The sequence below is a fragment of the Microcebus murinus genome, chromosome 9 (assembly GCF_040939455.1).
Source record: "Microcebus murinus isolate Inina chromosome 9, M.murinus_Inina_mat1.0, whole genome shotgun sequence".
Classification (NCBI taxonomy): Eukaryota; Metazoa; Chordata; class Mammalia; order Primates; family Cheirogaleidae; genus Microcebus; species Microcebus murinus.
Genome location: NC_134112.1, coordinates 61,457,853 through 61,472,622, shown reverse-complemented (window position 1 = coordinate 61,472,622; position 14,770 = coordinate 61,457,853). Strand labels below are relative to the sequence as shown.

Below are 14,770 nucleotides of genomic sequence, written 5' to 3'. Positions count from 1 at the left end.
TACTCTGCCACCAGGGCTAGATGCAGTGGCATCATCATAGCTCAGTGCAACCTCACACTCCTAGGCTCAAGTGCTCCTCCTGCCTCGCCCTCCCTAGCAGCTGGGACTACAGGCATGTACCACCACCACCACCACCACCACCACGCCAACTAATTTTTCTATTTTTTATAGAGATACTGTTTCACTCTTTCGCAGACTGTTATAAAAATCTTAAGACTAAAGTAAGAATAGCTTAATTTCTAAGTACTTAACAACCTATAAAATCAGCAAGGGACCAAAATTAATTAAAACAAAAAACTACATGTAAATACTTTCATGTTTAAAGAGTTTACTTCTACAGCATTTCCCCAGTGTCTTACTTTCAAGACTTACAGTATCCAATGATCAGCTTCCTCCTCTTCATACATTAATATAAATAGAAAAACAAAAACAAAAACCTAGAAATGGAAAAAGACTAGTATATTACAACTATAAAGTTGAAGCTTAGGAAAAAAAAACTGTCTATGTACTTTACTCTCAAAATTAATTAGAAAAAATACTCAAGATATGCAAACTTTATTAACTATGAGAGTAGCCTGTCTTGAATAAGGCTTATAATCACTGAGAAATTTAGAATAAAGGAAAAAACTAATGTCAAGAATGAAGTTGGTAGATACAATGAGTCCTATAAGGGACTAAGACATTTGCTATGAAATAGGCTATACCCATTTTCACTTTCAAACTTCATTGTAAAGACCTTTCTGTGAAGAAATAATATATAAATGAAAAATAACCCACATTTACTGAGTTGATGAGCCACTCTTATTTATAAAAGCCACTTCAACATGAAGAAATTGCTATGTGAAGTTGTGGATTGAAGTAGGAATATTTTCCCCAAAATCTTTAATAAACTATTTACTACAGGAGGTAAGAGGTATAAATTTTAAACTCTCATAAGTGATATTTTAGCCCATGCCAACAGAATCTGTTTTTAAATACATCTTCCATAATCACCCTAGATCAAATTTAAATGATAAACATTCCAGATTCTCAGTTATCCTTAAAGCAATTACACAATAGAAAAGCATTTGTCTTTTGGCACAAACATACATTTCCACAAGATCTGCCAGTTTTAACTTAGAATTCAAAGATAAAGCAATTGATAGATTAGCTAACAGACTAATGCTAACACACAGCAACTAGGTTACAACATACTAATTACGGGCTTAAATTTGAAAACCACACAATCTTACCCCAGTGATAACAGCCAACTAACTCAATCATCAGTTACTTCTCTTAGAAAGCAGTATGTGCAAGATCAACAAGCCCAAACTGATAGTTCTTATGATGCTTTTACAAAGAAGACATTCAATCATTTGTCACTAAATGAATCTAACTTATAATATCATCACAGTTCAAAAGGTCCTTAGGAAGGGTACAATTTCTATCCATCTTAAGTATGCACTTAAAAAAAGTACAATTTAAATCTCACAAGATAACAAAAGTTTTTGGATTATAGTAAGTTCCAGTTCCAGAAGCACTTGAAATCTGTCATTTCATCAAGTAGAGTTCTATAAACCCCACTGGACAAACTAGAGTCAGATTCTGAAATCGCATTTTTGAATTCCAAAATACTAAAATGAAAAAAATAGTTATGGCAGAATCCATCTTCTTTCAGAAAAAGAAATCTGAATTTACATATACACAACCGGGCCTACAAGTTTGAGTTCATCAAAGTTAGTTAACATGGAGAATTATGAAAATAATACATATCTTAAACATTGTATTTTTAATTTAAAATACCATTATGAAGTTTTTGGTGTAAAACCAAAATGTATTCTTTGAGTATGGCTCATCTGACTAGGATCCTGGATTCTTATCCCTGTATAAACCATATCAATAATGCACTATCTATTGTTTTTGGTTTTAATTTTTATTTCAAGGTAAGAAATCACCTAGACTATGGAGCAGTATGAATGCAGCTTTTCTTCTAAATTTTTATTACTTTTCCCAATAATTTTTCAGTTATCTTGCCCATAATTCACTTGACTACAATTTTCTTCAGCAATTTATTTGCCTACATCAAGCTTTCCAAAGCATTTAACTTAGTTTTTACTTAAACAATTCTCTCTTCACACTCATTTATATTGGTCTATATAATATTTACTCAAATAATATAAACACAATACAAGTACAATGGAATTAGCCAATTTGGGAACAAACATGGCTCCGAGGAGCATTCAACTAATTGATGGAAGCAACACAGAGTAGTTCACGTTCACTGAATATGCATGAATATTAGTATTTTTAAAATAAGGAATATTAATCCTGCAGGTTGATTAAATAAAGGTTAAGGAAACTTTTACATTATTTACATAAAATACTTCAGGAAAAATACATAAACTATAAATAGTGATCACTTTAACATACGAGAGAACTTAGAAGTAGATGGGAATCAGAGACTTACTTTTTTCCAGAAACAACTATAGCAGGAACAGCTGTAGAGCTTACTAAGAATTACACAAATTAACTTAATATATTCTCAAAACCACCCTATGAATTAGGCTCTATTATCATCTCCATTTTTCAGACCAAGAGACTAAAGCACAAAAAGGTAAATAATTTGCCGAAGTTTACACTGTAATCCAACCTGGTTTAAGTGCATCAAACCAAAGTGGTGATTCTAGAATCTCTACTACTCTTAAACCCTATGCAATACAGTCTCAAAAGTAGTGGTGTTTTAAGTACACTTAATAAGCATATATTATTTTCATAATCTTTCTTAAGAATTATAGGGGGTAAATAAGCATGTCACATATGTCATTCCCCAAAGCAAATTTTTCAATAGATCTACCATAAAGTATACACTCCTTTATCCAGGCATTCAGGGCTCACCACAACTGGATCCCAATTTGTACTGCTGTAATTTCAATTCAAGATCTTAATCCAGGGCCGCGCCTGGCTCATGCCTGTAATCCTAGCACTCTGGAAGGCCAAGGCGGGCAGATCGCTCAAGGTCAGGAGTTCAAAACCAGCCTGAGCAAGAGTGAGACCTCGTCCCTACTAAAAATAGAAAGAAATTAATTGGACAACTAAAAATATAGAGAAAAAATTAGCCAGGCATGGTGGTGCATGCCTGTACTCCCAGCTACTCAGGAGGCTGAGGCAGAAAGATTGCTTGAGCCCAGAAGTTTGAGGCTGCTGTGAGCCAGGCTGACACCATGGCACTCAGTCTAGCCTGGGCAACAGAGTGAAACTCTGTCTCAAAAAAAAAAAATCCTAATCCAAATAACACATGAGTTATGGAAACCAAGAAATCATCGTGAACTGGGAAGTACAGAAGCAGTGAACAGAGTCTGTCACGTGACATGGCACCAGCATAACTTCTTGGCAAAGATTTACATAAAGCATTAAGATCTAAATTTTAATCCCTAAGCAACCACTATCTTTGTGCCCTGGAAAGATCATTTAACCTCTCTGGGCTAAGTTTCTCATAAAATAAAAGCAAAGACCTAGAACACAAAAATCAGCTGAAACTAGTTCTACCATGCAGACTGAAAGCCCCACTCTAAAGATGTAATTATGTAGGTCTGGAAAGGGACCCAGGAATGTTCATTTTAATAAGCACTCCATATAAATGATATATGAGGTCCTTGGGCCACAACCAGAAATATTTAACTTAAAAGACCTCACAAGTCAATTCTAACTTTAATTTCTTAATCTCAGTTAGGTGCTACCTTATACGTCCAGGATGGGAATTCTGGCCTAAAAGAAAAACCTCGAGTTCATCATGGGGTTGTTCTTTTTTGATATCCTTTATTTAAACACTAAGATATGATTTGGTAGTACTACAAACTGAACTTTCATTCACCTGTTAAGATATATTTGGACACAGTCAATTCAGATAAATTTTTTTAAAGCACCTACAAAATGTTAAGTATCCACAGTATCATCTCATTAATTAGATGTAATTATCTTTTCTCAGAAGGAAATTTTAAGTTTTATAGAACATAATCTGCACTCTATTCATAAGCCTCAAAATTTTCTTCTCTTGCTCTACAAAAATTTCCAAAGCAATTAATAATTTTCATTTAATAAGCTATCCAGCAATAATTCTAAAGACTAAATGAGAAACTGGAACCACATCATTTTTTTAAAATACTTTAACAATCTAAGTACTTAATTTCTGTGTTCCGGATATCAAATTAGATCAGTATCCAGGAAATTATTTTAAATCCCATTTGTCTGGAAAACTGTGCAGGAATATTATCTACGTACTATCTAACTTACCTACACTTTCTTCCTTAAAATGTTTTGTATTTGTTGTAATTACAAAAGCAATCCATATGCATTAGAGAAAAAATAAGAAAACAAAAACTCCCACAATCCCAATTACCAGATCATTGTTAAAAACCTGGTTATATATACAACCAGCATGGTAAAATTTTATCCAGGCAAGAATCATCAATAGATGCTAAATCTAGGAGAGGAATGTTTGAGTAAGATATTTAAATAATCTCTAAGTATCTCCCCACAAACCAATAATGGTAAAATGAAAAACACTAACTATACAAAAGAGAAACTATTCAACACCTCAACCAAGCAATCAAAATGAACATACTGGTAAAGGGCAAACAAACATCATGTACCTCCTAATAACATAAAAACACAAATCATTTATCTAATACACCAGCCAAAAATGCATAATCTGAATGATGAAGAAACCTCAGACCAACCCAAATTGAGGGGCACTGTATAATTTATTAATCCGTCAATGTCATGAAAGACAGAGGAACAGTTCCAGATTAAAAGAGACTAAAGAGACAAAAGAACTAAAAGCAATCCATGACCCTGGATTAGCTATTGCACCAGGAAAAAAATGCTAATAGAGGGCATAATTGGAACTGATGAAATTGAAATATGCATTATAGACTAAAGTGTTACATCAATGTTAAATTTCCTGAATTTGATAACTACTCTGATTACATAAGAAAACATGCTTAGTGGCCAGGCGCAATGGCTCACGCCTGTAATCCTAGCACTCTGGGAGGCCAAGGCGGGCGGATTGCTCGAGGTCAGGAGTTCGAAACCAGCCTGAGAAGAGCGAGACCCTGTCTCTACTATAAATAGAAAGAAATTAATTGGACAACTAATATATATAGAAAAAAAAATTAGCCGGGCATGGTGGCACATGCCTGTAGTCCCAGCTACTCGGGAGGCTGAGGCAGCAGGATTGCTTGAGCCCAGCAGTTTGAGGTTGCTGTGAGCTAGGCTGATGGCCACAGCACTCACTCTAGCCTGGGCAACAAGGTGAGACTCTGTCTCAAAAAAAAAAAAAAGAAAACATGCTTAGTCTTAGGAAATTCATGCTTAAGTATTAAGAGGTATAAAGGGGTACAATGTATGCAACCTACTCACAAATGGTACAGAAAAAAATGTGTATGTATAGAGAAAATTAAAAAGCAAATATACTAACATGTTACAAATTGGGTAATCTGGGTAAAGGATATAGGGGAGTTATTTGTACTACTCATGTAACTTTTCTGTAAATCTGAAATTATTTTAAAATAAAAAAGTGAAAACCAAAAAAAACTTGCTTTTTTGTAAGCATTCCTCAACATATGTGTGTGCACATTTTTTAATTTGGGATCACGAGTTTGATGTATCAATTATTTAATTTTGGAGGCCCTCCCAAGTACATCTGAACATCCCTGACAAAAGACAGTTGTTTTCAGACAAATTAGAGATGTCTTTTCTCTTGCTCTCCATCCAAGGAAACTCTCCTCCACACACCATAAATACTCACCCCACCACAATCTCCTTAACCAGTCTCAGATAATTAGAAGGATCAAGATAGAAACTAGTGGCTCTCTGACACCTTGCCAATTCCAGTGAGGTCCATCTGTACTTTCTTCAAATGAATTCTGTGAAATTTCCCCACAGCCTTATAAGAAATCCTTTACTTAAGCTAGCTACAGCTGATTTCTGTTCCTTGCATCCAAATAAACCCTAAAACAGTAGCCTTTTGAGAGGCAGAAATAAACTATGAGCTTCCCCAAGGCAGGGATAATTTTCTCTCTCTAGGTATCCTTGGTGCCAGGAAGAGAGTAGCTACTCAAATTCATCTTTTGTCTGTGCTTCAAAAATATTGTTTCAGTGGAGGCTTAATCATGTAAGATGTATAGCTTGTCAATTCAACCTTCATTTACAGAGAAGCAGGAAAACAAATAACTGCAAATAGAACAATCTTATTTTTTGGATAAGAGTTACTATGTATCAGACCAACCTCAGTGCCACCCCCCACTCCCATTTATGGCTACTGGAGCACGGTCCTAACTATTGAAATAAGCCACATCAAGAATCTTCCCGTCTTAGCCACTTTCATTAAAGAGAAACGGGTTTTCAAATTCCTGAATCTGTCTTTCTTTTAATGGTATATAGAGCAAGATAAAAAGAGGAATTCAAGATCTGTAAACTGAAAAACAGAAACTTACGTTTATTGTCCGTGAAATAAGAAAACAAAACATTAGAAGAGTATCTTTCTCATATACCTTCTCCTTATATGTGAACCTTTGAAAAGCCAAAACAGTGTTTTCCTGACAATATCCTAAGTGGTAATGGTTAATTTTTTTCACCACACCCCTCCCTTTTTGTTAAAAACCACTGAGACTATGCTTGATCTTAAAGCAGTGAGAAAAATGGGAAAACATATTTAATCTTTAACCTTATTTAACTCAATAAGTTTAAAATAATTTATCAGGATAAATTCTAAGTCTTTAAGTATAAATTATGTTTTTAAATTTACCACTTCTGAATCTGTGGATAAGAATAAAGAAAAAGAAATAAAGAAATATAAACTATATTTTAAAAATTATGTTTTAAATACTTTGAAAACAAAATCAACATAAATGAGAAAAAATGAAACTTTTATTGGTCTCAAATAAAATGTTAGATAAGATAATTATGTGAATTTTAAAATTATCTTATAAACTCAATTCCACTGTCATATCCTAGTTTTCTGTCACTGGCTCAGACCTTAAATGCTGCAACCAATTTGGCTGACACAGGTGTGATTACTCAATATTATCTTTCTCAACAATAAACTTCAAGACCAAGAATGTTTCTTCCTTTGGATTAACTCTAAATTAAGCAATCTAAGAGTTGCTAGAAAATTACCCTTCTTCCCCAATTGTTAAAATATGAATAAAGAAAGCTACATGGCCAAGTGCGGTGGCTCATGCCTGTAATCCTAGCACTCTGGGAGGTCAAGGCAGGAAGATTGCTTAAGCTTAGGAGTTCCAGAGCAGCCTGAGCAAGAGCGAGACCCCGTCTCTACTAAAAATATAAAGAAAAAAAATTAGCCAGGCAACTAAAAATAGAAAAATTTAGCCAGGCATGGTGGCATGTGCCTGCAGTCCTAGCTTGTCAGGAGGCCGAGGCAGGAGGATCCCTTGAGCCCAGGAGCCAGGAGTTTGAGGTTGCTGTGAGCATGGCACTCACAGCCTGGGCAACAGAGCCAGACTCTGTCTCAAAAAAAAAAAAAAAGCAAGCAAGCTATATGAATCATTTTGTTTCTCACGTTGATTTGTACAAAGGTCCTTTCTTAAACTCAAATTTCACATTTGAAACAGTTTTAAGATGCAAAAATAAATATTTTAATTAAAAATTATGAATAAGCAATTGATTACTCAAGTTATTACATTACAGGTTAATTATTTATTCATTAAAAAGGCATAATGTCTGTTTTAGTGGCATCTTAATGAAACACATTAAAAAAGAATTCTTGGTTGACCTAGAGCATTAAAAATGTTCAACATCCCAAAGAACTTAAATAGTTTTGGTAACTAACCAAATGAGATTTCCAATAAAACAGTAAAATCTAGCCAGGTGTAAGTGGCTCATGCCAGTAATCCCAGCACTCTGGGAGGCCAAAGTGGGGGAATCCCTTGAAGCCAGGAGTTCAAGACCAGCCTGGGTAACATAGTGAGACCTGTCTGTACGACAAATAAAATGTAATTTAAAAAAAGTTTTTAAAAAGACCGTTTTCCAGATTCTGACTTAAGTAAAAAGCATCCCAGTAACTAACAATTAATAAAAACCTCTCATATCCTTAAAGATATAAAAAAAAGAGATCTAATTAACTCAGTCTGGACCACCATCATTTTTTTTTATTGTAACACTTAGCATAAAACTTCAGAGTTACAAAATTTCTTTGCATCACTTAATATATAGTAAAATACTGTTCAATAGCAATAGCAAGATTTTTAGTTAAAAATTATCTATTTCCAATTTAGCACAGAAAACAATTTTCAACTACAAATATTGCTCTGGACATTAAATAAAATTTTAGGTAATACAAAAAAGTATTCTTTCAATACTAAGAAAAATATAAGGCTCCTCCCAACATTTGTGTATTATAAAATGGTAAATTTGAACCACTTCAATTTAAAACAGACTAAAAGATAGTAACATTCATCTCGTAATACTTCAAATAATATTCGTTATTCTGTGAGTCAACACAAAAAGCAATTTTACCACGAGTAAAAATAATTCTATCCCCAATATTAAAAAGTCGCAGAGAATACAAGTATTTAACATTTATTCTAAAACATGACAAGGAACTAAATATTTGAGATACAAACGTTTTTGTTTTTGTTTAAACAAAAGCTTTACATTCAAGAAATAACTGAGCATCTACCATCTGCCAAGAATAAATCCTTTAGAGATAAAAGCTATTATACACTGAAATATTTTCAAACTAATAAATATAGCATCTTTTGAGAAAACTGCATACTAATATTTCCAAAGCAGTTCTGACAGCTCTTTAAATATTATTTTATATAACATTTAAAATACATTATGGTAGAATATATTTAAGTCCAGTGGTAACTTCCAGAAAAACAGCTGTTAGTGTTTATACATAATACAACTATCAAAATAAAACCATAGGTTTAAGAGATTTATGCATGAAAATGAGAAATTAAGAAGCCAATGTAAGAAGTTATAATTCCCCTAAGAACACTAAGATATGTATTGAGGGGAAGAATTTCTCCTAACTTTCTCTTAAGAATTTCTCCTAAGCTTTTCTCCCTACTTCCTACTTTTTAGACCCAAGAAGTCCTAGAGCTTCTTGGGTATATATATGGCAAATTCTCTGGCTGGATGGTGTGAGGAAGTCAAACAAATCAAAATTGTAGGAAAGGTATCAGTCCTACAGAGTTGAAGGGAAATGGAGACCTGCAAAGGTTTTAAACTTAAATTGGGATCAAAGGGATCCTTTAATTTACACTGACAACAACAGGGAAGCATGATCATAATGTGCTCTCCAAAAATAAAATTTACTCTCCAATTACATTAGTTTTATACAAATCCATTTAAACATATAAACAACTAATCCTTCAAACTCAGCCATCCTAAGAACAAAGACCATTTGACTAGTTTTCCCCCAAGGGACCAAATGTTTCAAAACTCTGGGAATAAAAATTATGCCTAACCTTTTAACAAATTTGCCTAGACAATCCTAACTTAAAATATACATAGTCCATTGACAAAAAAACCAAACATTTATAGCCACATTATTTATAAAGTAACCATTGAAAATAAGGCATGATACTTTAAAAAAAAAGTTTCATTTTACAGGAACTAAAATATCCATATAAACAACAAAAAGAAACAAACAAAACCCAAAGCAATAAAGCAAGCCAGTATGAAGAAAGCTGGCAGATCGAAGGCAGGTTTTCTTATTTCTAACCTGATCAAATAAATTCAATTGCTTTGTGTGTCTAGACCTGACCAAGGTCACTATCAAGAAAAACATGGGGCTGGGTGCGGTGGCTCATGCCTGTAATCCTAGCACGCTAGAAGGCAGAGGCGAGAGGATTGCTTGAGGTCAGGAGTTCGAAACCAGCCTGAGCAAGAGCCAGACCCTGTCTCTACTATAAATAGAAAGAAATTAATTGGCCAACTAACATATATAGAAAAAATTAGCCGGCATGGTGGCGCATGCCTATAGTCCCAGCTACTCAGGAGGCTGAGGAGGCAGGATTGCTTAAGCCCAGGAGTTTGAGGTTGCTGTGAGCTAGGCTGATGGCCACAGCACTCACTCTAGCCTGGGCAACAAAGCGAGACTCTGTTTCCAAAAAAGAAAGAAAGAAAGAAAGAAAAACATGGGCCTAGCACTCTGGGAGGCCAAGGAGGGCAGCGGGATCGTTTGAGCTGTGGAGTTCAAGACCAGCCTGAGCAAGAGAGAGACCCTGTCCCTACTGAAAAATAGAAAGAAATTAGCCAGAAATTTATATATATATAAATTAGCTGGGCATGGTGGTGCATGCCTGTAATCCTAGCTACTCGGGAGGCTGAGGCAGGAGGATCGCTTGAGCCCAGGAGTTTGAGGTTGCTGTGAGCTAGGCTGACGGCCACAGCACTCACTCTAGCCTGGGCAACAGAGTGAGACTCTGTCTCAAAATAAAAAGAAAAGAAGAAAAACATGGGCATAGACAGTGTTCCCTCCTATGGCTACATAAATCAAATTTATAAGAATATACTGATTTCGTACATTGAATAGTTTCAAGTACCAACCTTCTGAACCACAGAACCTAACCACCCAACCCAAGATTCCTATACAAACTCTCCCACTACCCAGCAACATTTCATTTTATAATAAAATATTTCAAATTCTAAGTAAGGTTGTGTGCTCACTCTTCTATGATGAAATTCACTGGTATGTAGAAAATCCATAAGCCAGTCTTTTTTCTACTTATTCTGTAGAATAGAACCTTATCATCAACCTAGCTCATATATTCACCATATGAAATAAATACTGCCTTAAGTTATTTACAATGGAAAAGTCCTGAAAGGGTGCATACTCTCCAACCTTTCTTAGTATTACTAAGATTGAAAGGCACTCATCTTTCAGTTGCTCCACAATCAGAATGGTCATTAAATGCCACTAATGGCCCAATCATATCTCACTGCTTAGTTCAACCCAATCGACCTCCTGCTATGGAAATGAATTCTCATCACACTTTTAAAAATACAGTTAAATGACACCTGACATTTAATATTCACTCTTAGTCTATAGGATTCTGAAAATAGCATAAAATGGAATCAAGACCCTATTATGGTAATGTTTTTATTTAAGGTCTATTAAAACAGACTAAATTCCACAATCCCATAATAGGTAAATGGGCATGTCTGGGGGGAAAAAAATCAAGAATCAAAGCCTTACTTTTTACTTACATAATGATGATAGTATGCTAAAAGACAATTTTTAAAGGCAGCAAAGTATGGAGCTTCACTTTACCAAATACACCATCAACTCTGAAATTTCTTAAGAAAAGCTTAAATACACTAGATGTGGATGCAAAATATAACAGTGGGAAGAACAGCATCTCTACATCCAATGAAGTAACAGGTTTAGGCTTGTTTGTACAGCTCCCTAAAATTTAATATAAAACAGAATACAAAACCAAAATTCACAAAATTGGCTAAAAGTTGGATGGGAAATGTTTAACTCTAGATTAAAACATCCGAATCATGCAAAATATGTTGCACTTATATACTTACCAAACATTTTAATTTACTTTGGCATATCTAATAAAAAATGGCTGGATTAAACCGAACAAAAACTATTATTAGTAGCCAAATAAATTTTTTAATGTTTAAGAGCATCTATCATCACCCTGAAATTTCCAAGGCTACCTGAGTGCTTTCACTTTTTTTGAAAAGTGGAGTCATTTTATTTGCCTCGCAGGAAAAACCAATAAAATTAATCAACTAAAACACAGCATTGTCATTTGCAGTAAAATCAACACATTTTTGTAAACGGCTCGGGGAAGGAAAAAAAGCCTAATCTTTTCATGTAAACATAATAAGCCTGTAATATGCTGCAGACAAACGCACTGCATGGGGTGTGGAGGACCCGAGCTGATTAGATTACCACAACATCAGCCTGGGGCCGCCATTTTTAGAATCTGTAAAGGACAAAAGAGGGAAATTTCAGTTTTTACTCCCTATCTCAGAAATTGAAGGAGAAAACGGACTATTTTCCAATGAGGCGTGGATATCTCCAGCCTAGAGTTGAATGCACCTCACTTAATTCTCTCCAAGGTCTCCAGAACTCCAAACACCTTACGTTATTCACATCTCTAAAAAGGGACTAAAACAGGCAAAACGGGGTTTACTCCAGAGCTAACTCTAGCGACTTCTCTTTGACTTTAAATTGTATCATTCTTAAGACAGCCCAGCAAGGACGGATCTATACGGAACTAAGGCCAGTGCAAGAGAGCAGCCTGGCTTGTTTTTTTCTCTCCCCCTCCCCCGTTTAGCACAGTGAACCGTTTGTTTCTCATCTGTGTCTGCTGCCACAGGGTTTGTGCCAAACCCTTGGTCAAAATAAGCTTTTCCAAAATGAGCCATATTGTGGATTCTAAGGCTCCGGCACAGTAAAGGACGGTGGTAATGCAAGCGGAGTGGGGGAGGAGACTGAGAAGGCTGGGTACTGGGGTGACCACCTCAGGGGCGGGTTTACCCTCTCCCGGAGAGGATGAGGAGCTGTCTCGCTCTCCCACAAAGAGAGATGCCCACGGCGTTCTTTTAACCCCCTTCGTATTGATGAGAGAACATATACCAGAGACTGCCAGTCAAGACACGGAAAAAGAAGAAAATGGGGCCTATACGGCTTTTCAGCACCTGAAGCAGAGGCGAGAAAAGGGAGACCTGGCAGCTCCCAGGACCACTTCCACACAAACCCTACTAACAGTCACCAGCTCCCTCCTCACTCAAGCGGCCTTAACCCGCTGCCAATGAGGAGTGCGCCCCCTCCCCAACTCCCACTCTCAAGGGGGTTTAACTGCCAGTTTCCCCTTCCCCAACCCTAAAACCCGCCATAATGCTCCATTTCTAGGGACAGAGAAGAGAAAGGATAAATTCGATTTCAACAAGCAACGTCTTGCCCCGGCAAAGACACCTGAGAGTCAACGTCGACTCCTGCCGCCGAAGGATAAAGATGAGAGACCTCCCACCCCCCTGGAAACACAAGTGGCCCCGACCCCGCAAACCCCATGAACTCCCACGGAGACGACAGGCACTGACCTGTGATGTTCACACACCAGACACCCGAACCCCGTTATGTGCTCGACCCCCAAGGAGTATCTCCACACCTCCGCGATTAGGCGACCCCCAGACAGCAGCCACTGCGGACAGAAGACCCGGCTCCACACACCCCTTCCCCAAACAGCAGCGCGCAGCCTCTTCACCAGGAACCGAGGAGTCAGGGGAGGGGGCACCCAGACAGTCAACAGGAACGCAGAGGCGACGGCAAGGCTGCTCCGAGTGTCTTAGCCCCCTCTGTTGCCGCTCCCGAACTCAGGCACCGTCTCCGACTCGGCCCCCTGCGCCCGCTCAGTGTCACTGCCGCTCGCTCTGGGAAAATGGCGGCGACGGCGGCGGCGGCCGCGGCGGCGGCGGCGGCGGCCGCGGCGGCGGCAAGTGCACGGGGCCCGCCCGCCCCGCTCCGCAGGGGCAGAGGGGGAGGGGATGAAGCTTCCCGCCGCCATTTTGCTTGTGGGCTGCCGCCCGCCGTTGCCTCTCCACGGAGGCTCGAGGATATCAAACTGGAGGCAGTGAGGTGAACAGATCTCTGACTTTTTCAGAACAGATGCATTCAACAATTCACCCAAGGTTTGGGGAAGTTTCGGTATTTGGTGGGATTGGTTCTTTACTTCTTTCCCGCAGTGGCCCTGAAGTCTGGATATAGGTGAGCTTGGGCACGACACTCTGGGTGGAAGGATAGTGACAGCAGGGCCTGGGAACGAGCCCCCTCCTATCTCCCTCCGAAAGCGATGCACTTATTTCCACCTCCCAAAACACCTCAGTCCCGTCTCCCCTTTCCTCTCCCCCTCCCTCCTCCCGCCCCCAGTCTGGCCTCCAGCGCAGGGTGAACCCGGTTGGGGTGTCACTCGACGCCCACTAGGGGCTGAGTAGATTCCAGTGCGCAGGCTCCGGGCACCGGATAAAAGCGGAGCTGGCGAGTCCAGTGCCGTCTCGATGGAGGAGCAAGAAACGGAAGAGGTCGGGGGGAGAAGCAGCAGGAAAAATACAGCCACCGTCAACGTCGCCTCCCTGCCACCGTGTATCGGGGTAAAAAGCTGCCGTTGCCGTCGGTGCAGTTGCCGTTGCTGCCTCCTATACTTCTCTCGGCCCCGGGGAAGGATTTCCCCGCCGGCGGGACAATGTACGGGGAGGGGGGCGGGAATTCCTTATGTGGCGGTGATTAAACGAGGGAGGGGCAGTGAGACAGTTATCTCGAAGAAAAATGGGGGAGGACCAAAGAATAAAACAAGGGTTTCCCCCTAAAATGACACGGCGATTCCGGCTCTTGTTTTCGGGGTCTTTCCCCGAAATGGCGGTTTCCGTCTTCCCTCTGCCCCACAGCGACCCGGAGCGCTTGGTAAGCTGAGTGGGGAGAGGCAGAGGCGGTCTTGGCAGCCAATCGGTGCCCGACGTGGGCTGTCGGGCGCGTCGTTATTGGCTAGCGATGACCTCATCCTGCAGCAGCGGGTGGGGCCGAAGCCGTAGGGGGAGGCTGTTGCAAAGGCAGAGAGGGAGAAGTGACGATGGGGATCGTTGCTGCCGCGGCTGATGTGGAACCCAAGCAGTGGCGAAGGGAATCGCATGGCTCTCCCTGACCATTTTCTCCTTTCCCTGCGCGAGGTGAGGGCCCTGGCTCGGCCTCTGCGAAACTTTGGGGCGCTGGCGCGGACGAGGAGACAAGCTTTCTCCCGTAACTTTT

At 39.0% G+C, this 14,770-nt stretch overlaps 2 protein-coding genes across 8 annotated transcripts in view; one reads left to right on the top strand and one right to left on the bottom strand.

Moving 5' to 3' along the window:
- Nucleotides 1-13,204, bottom strand: part of KMT2E (lysine methyltransferase 2E (inactive)) — a 109,301-nt gene extending 96,097 nt beyond the window's left edge. For 4 of the 7 annotated variants that reach the window (XM_076006508.1, XM_012746734.2, XM_012746745.2 and 1 more), the window contains exon 1: nt 13,072-13,204. The gene's annotated coding sequence lies outside the window, so the exon portion shown is untranslated. Of the gene's footprint in view, nt 1-372; nt 5,123-13,071 lie in introns of those variants that run through there. The other 3 variants (XM_076006504.1, XM_076006507.1, XM_076006505.1) reach the window with 3 other exon arrangements.
- On the top strand, nt 12,986-14,341 carry LOC142872923 (uncharacterized). Its single transcript, XM_076006521.1, has one exon. The coding sequence runs from the start codon at nt 12,986-12,988 to the stop codon at nt 13,517-13,519; it is 534 nt and encodes a 177-aa protein (XP_075862636.1). The 3' UTR covers nt 13,520-14,341.
- Nucleotides 14,342-14,770: the final 429 nt, after the last annotated feature.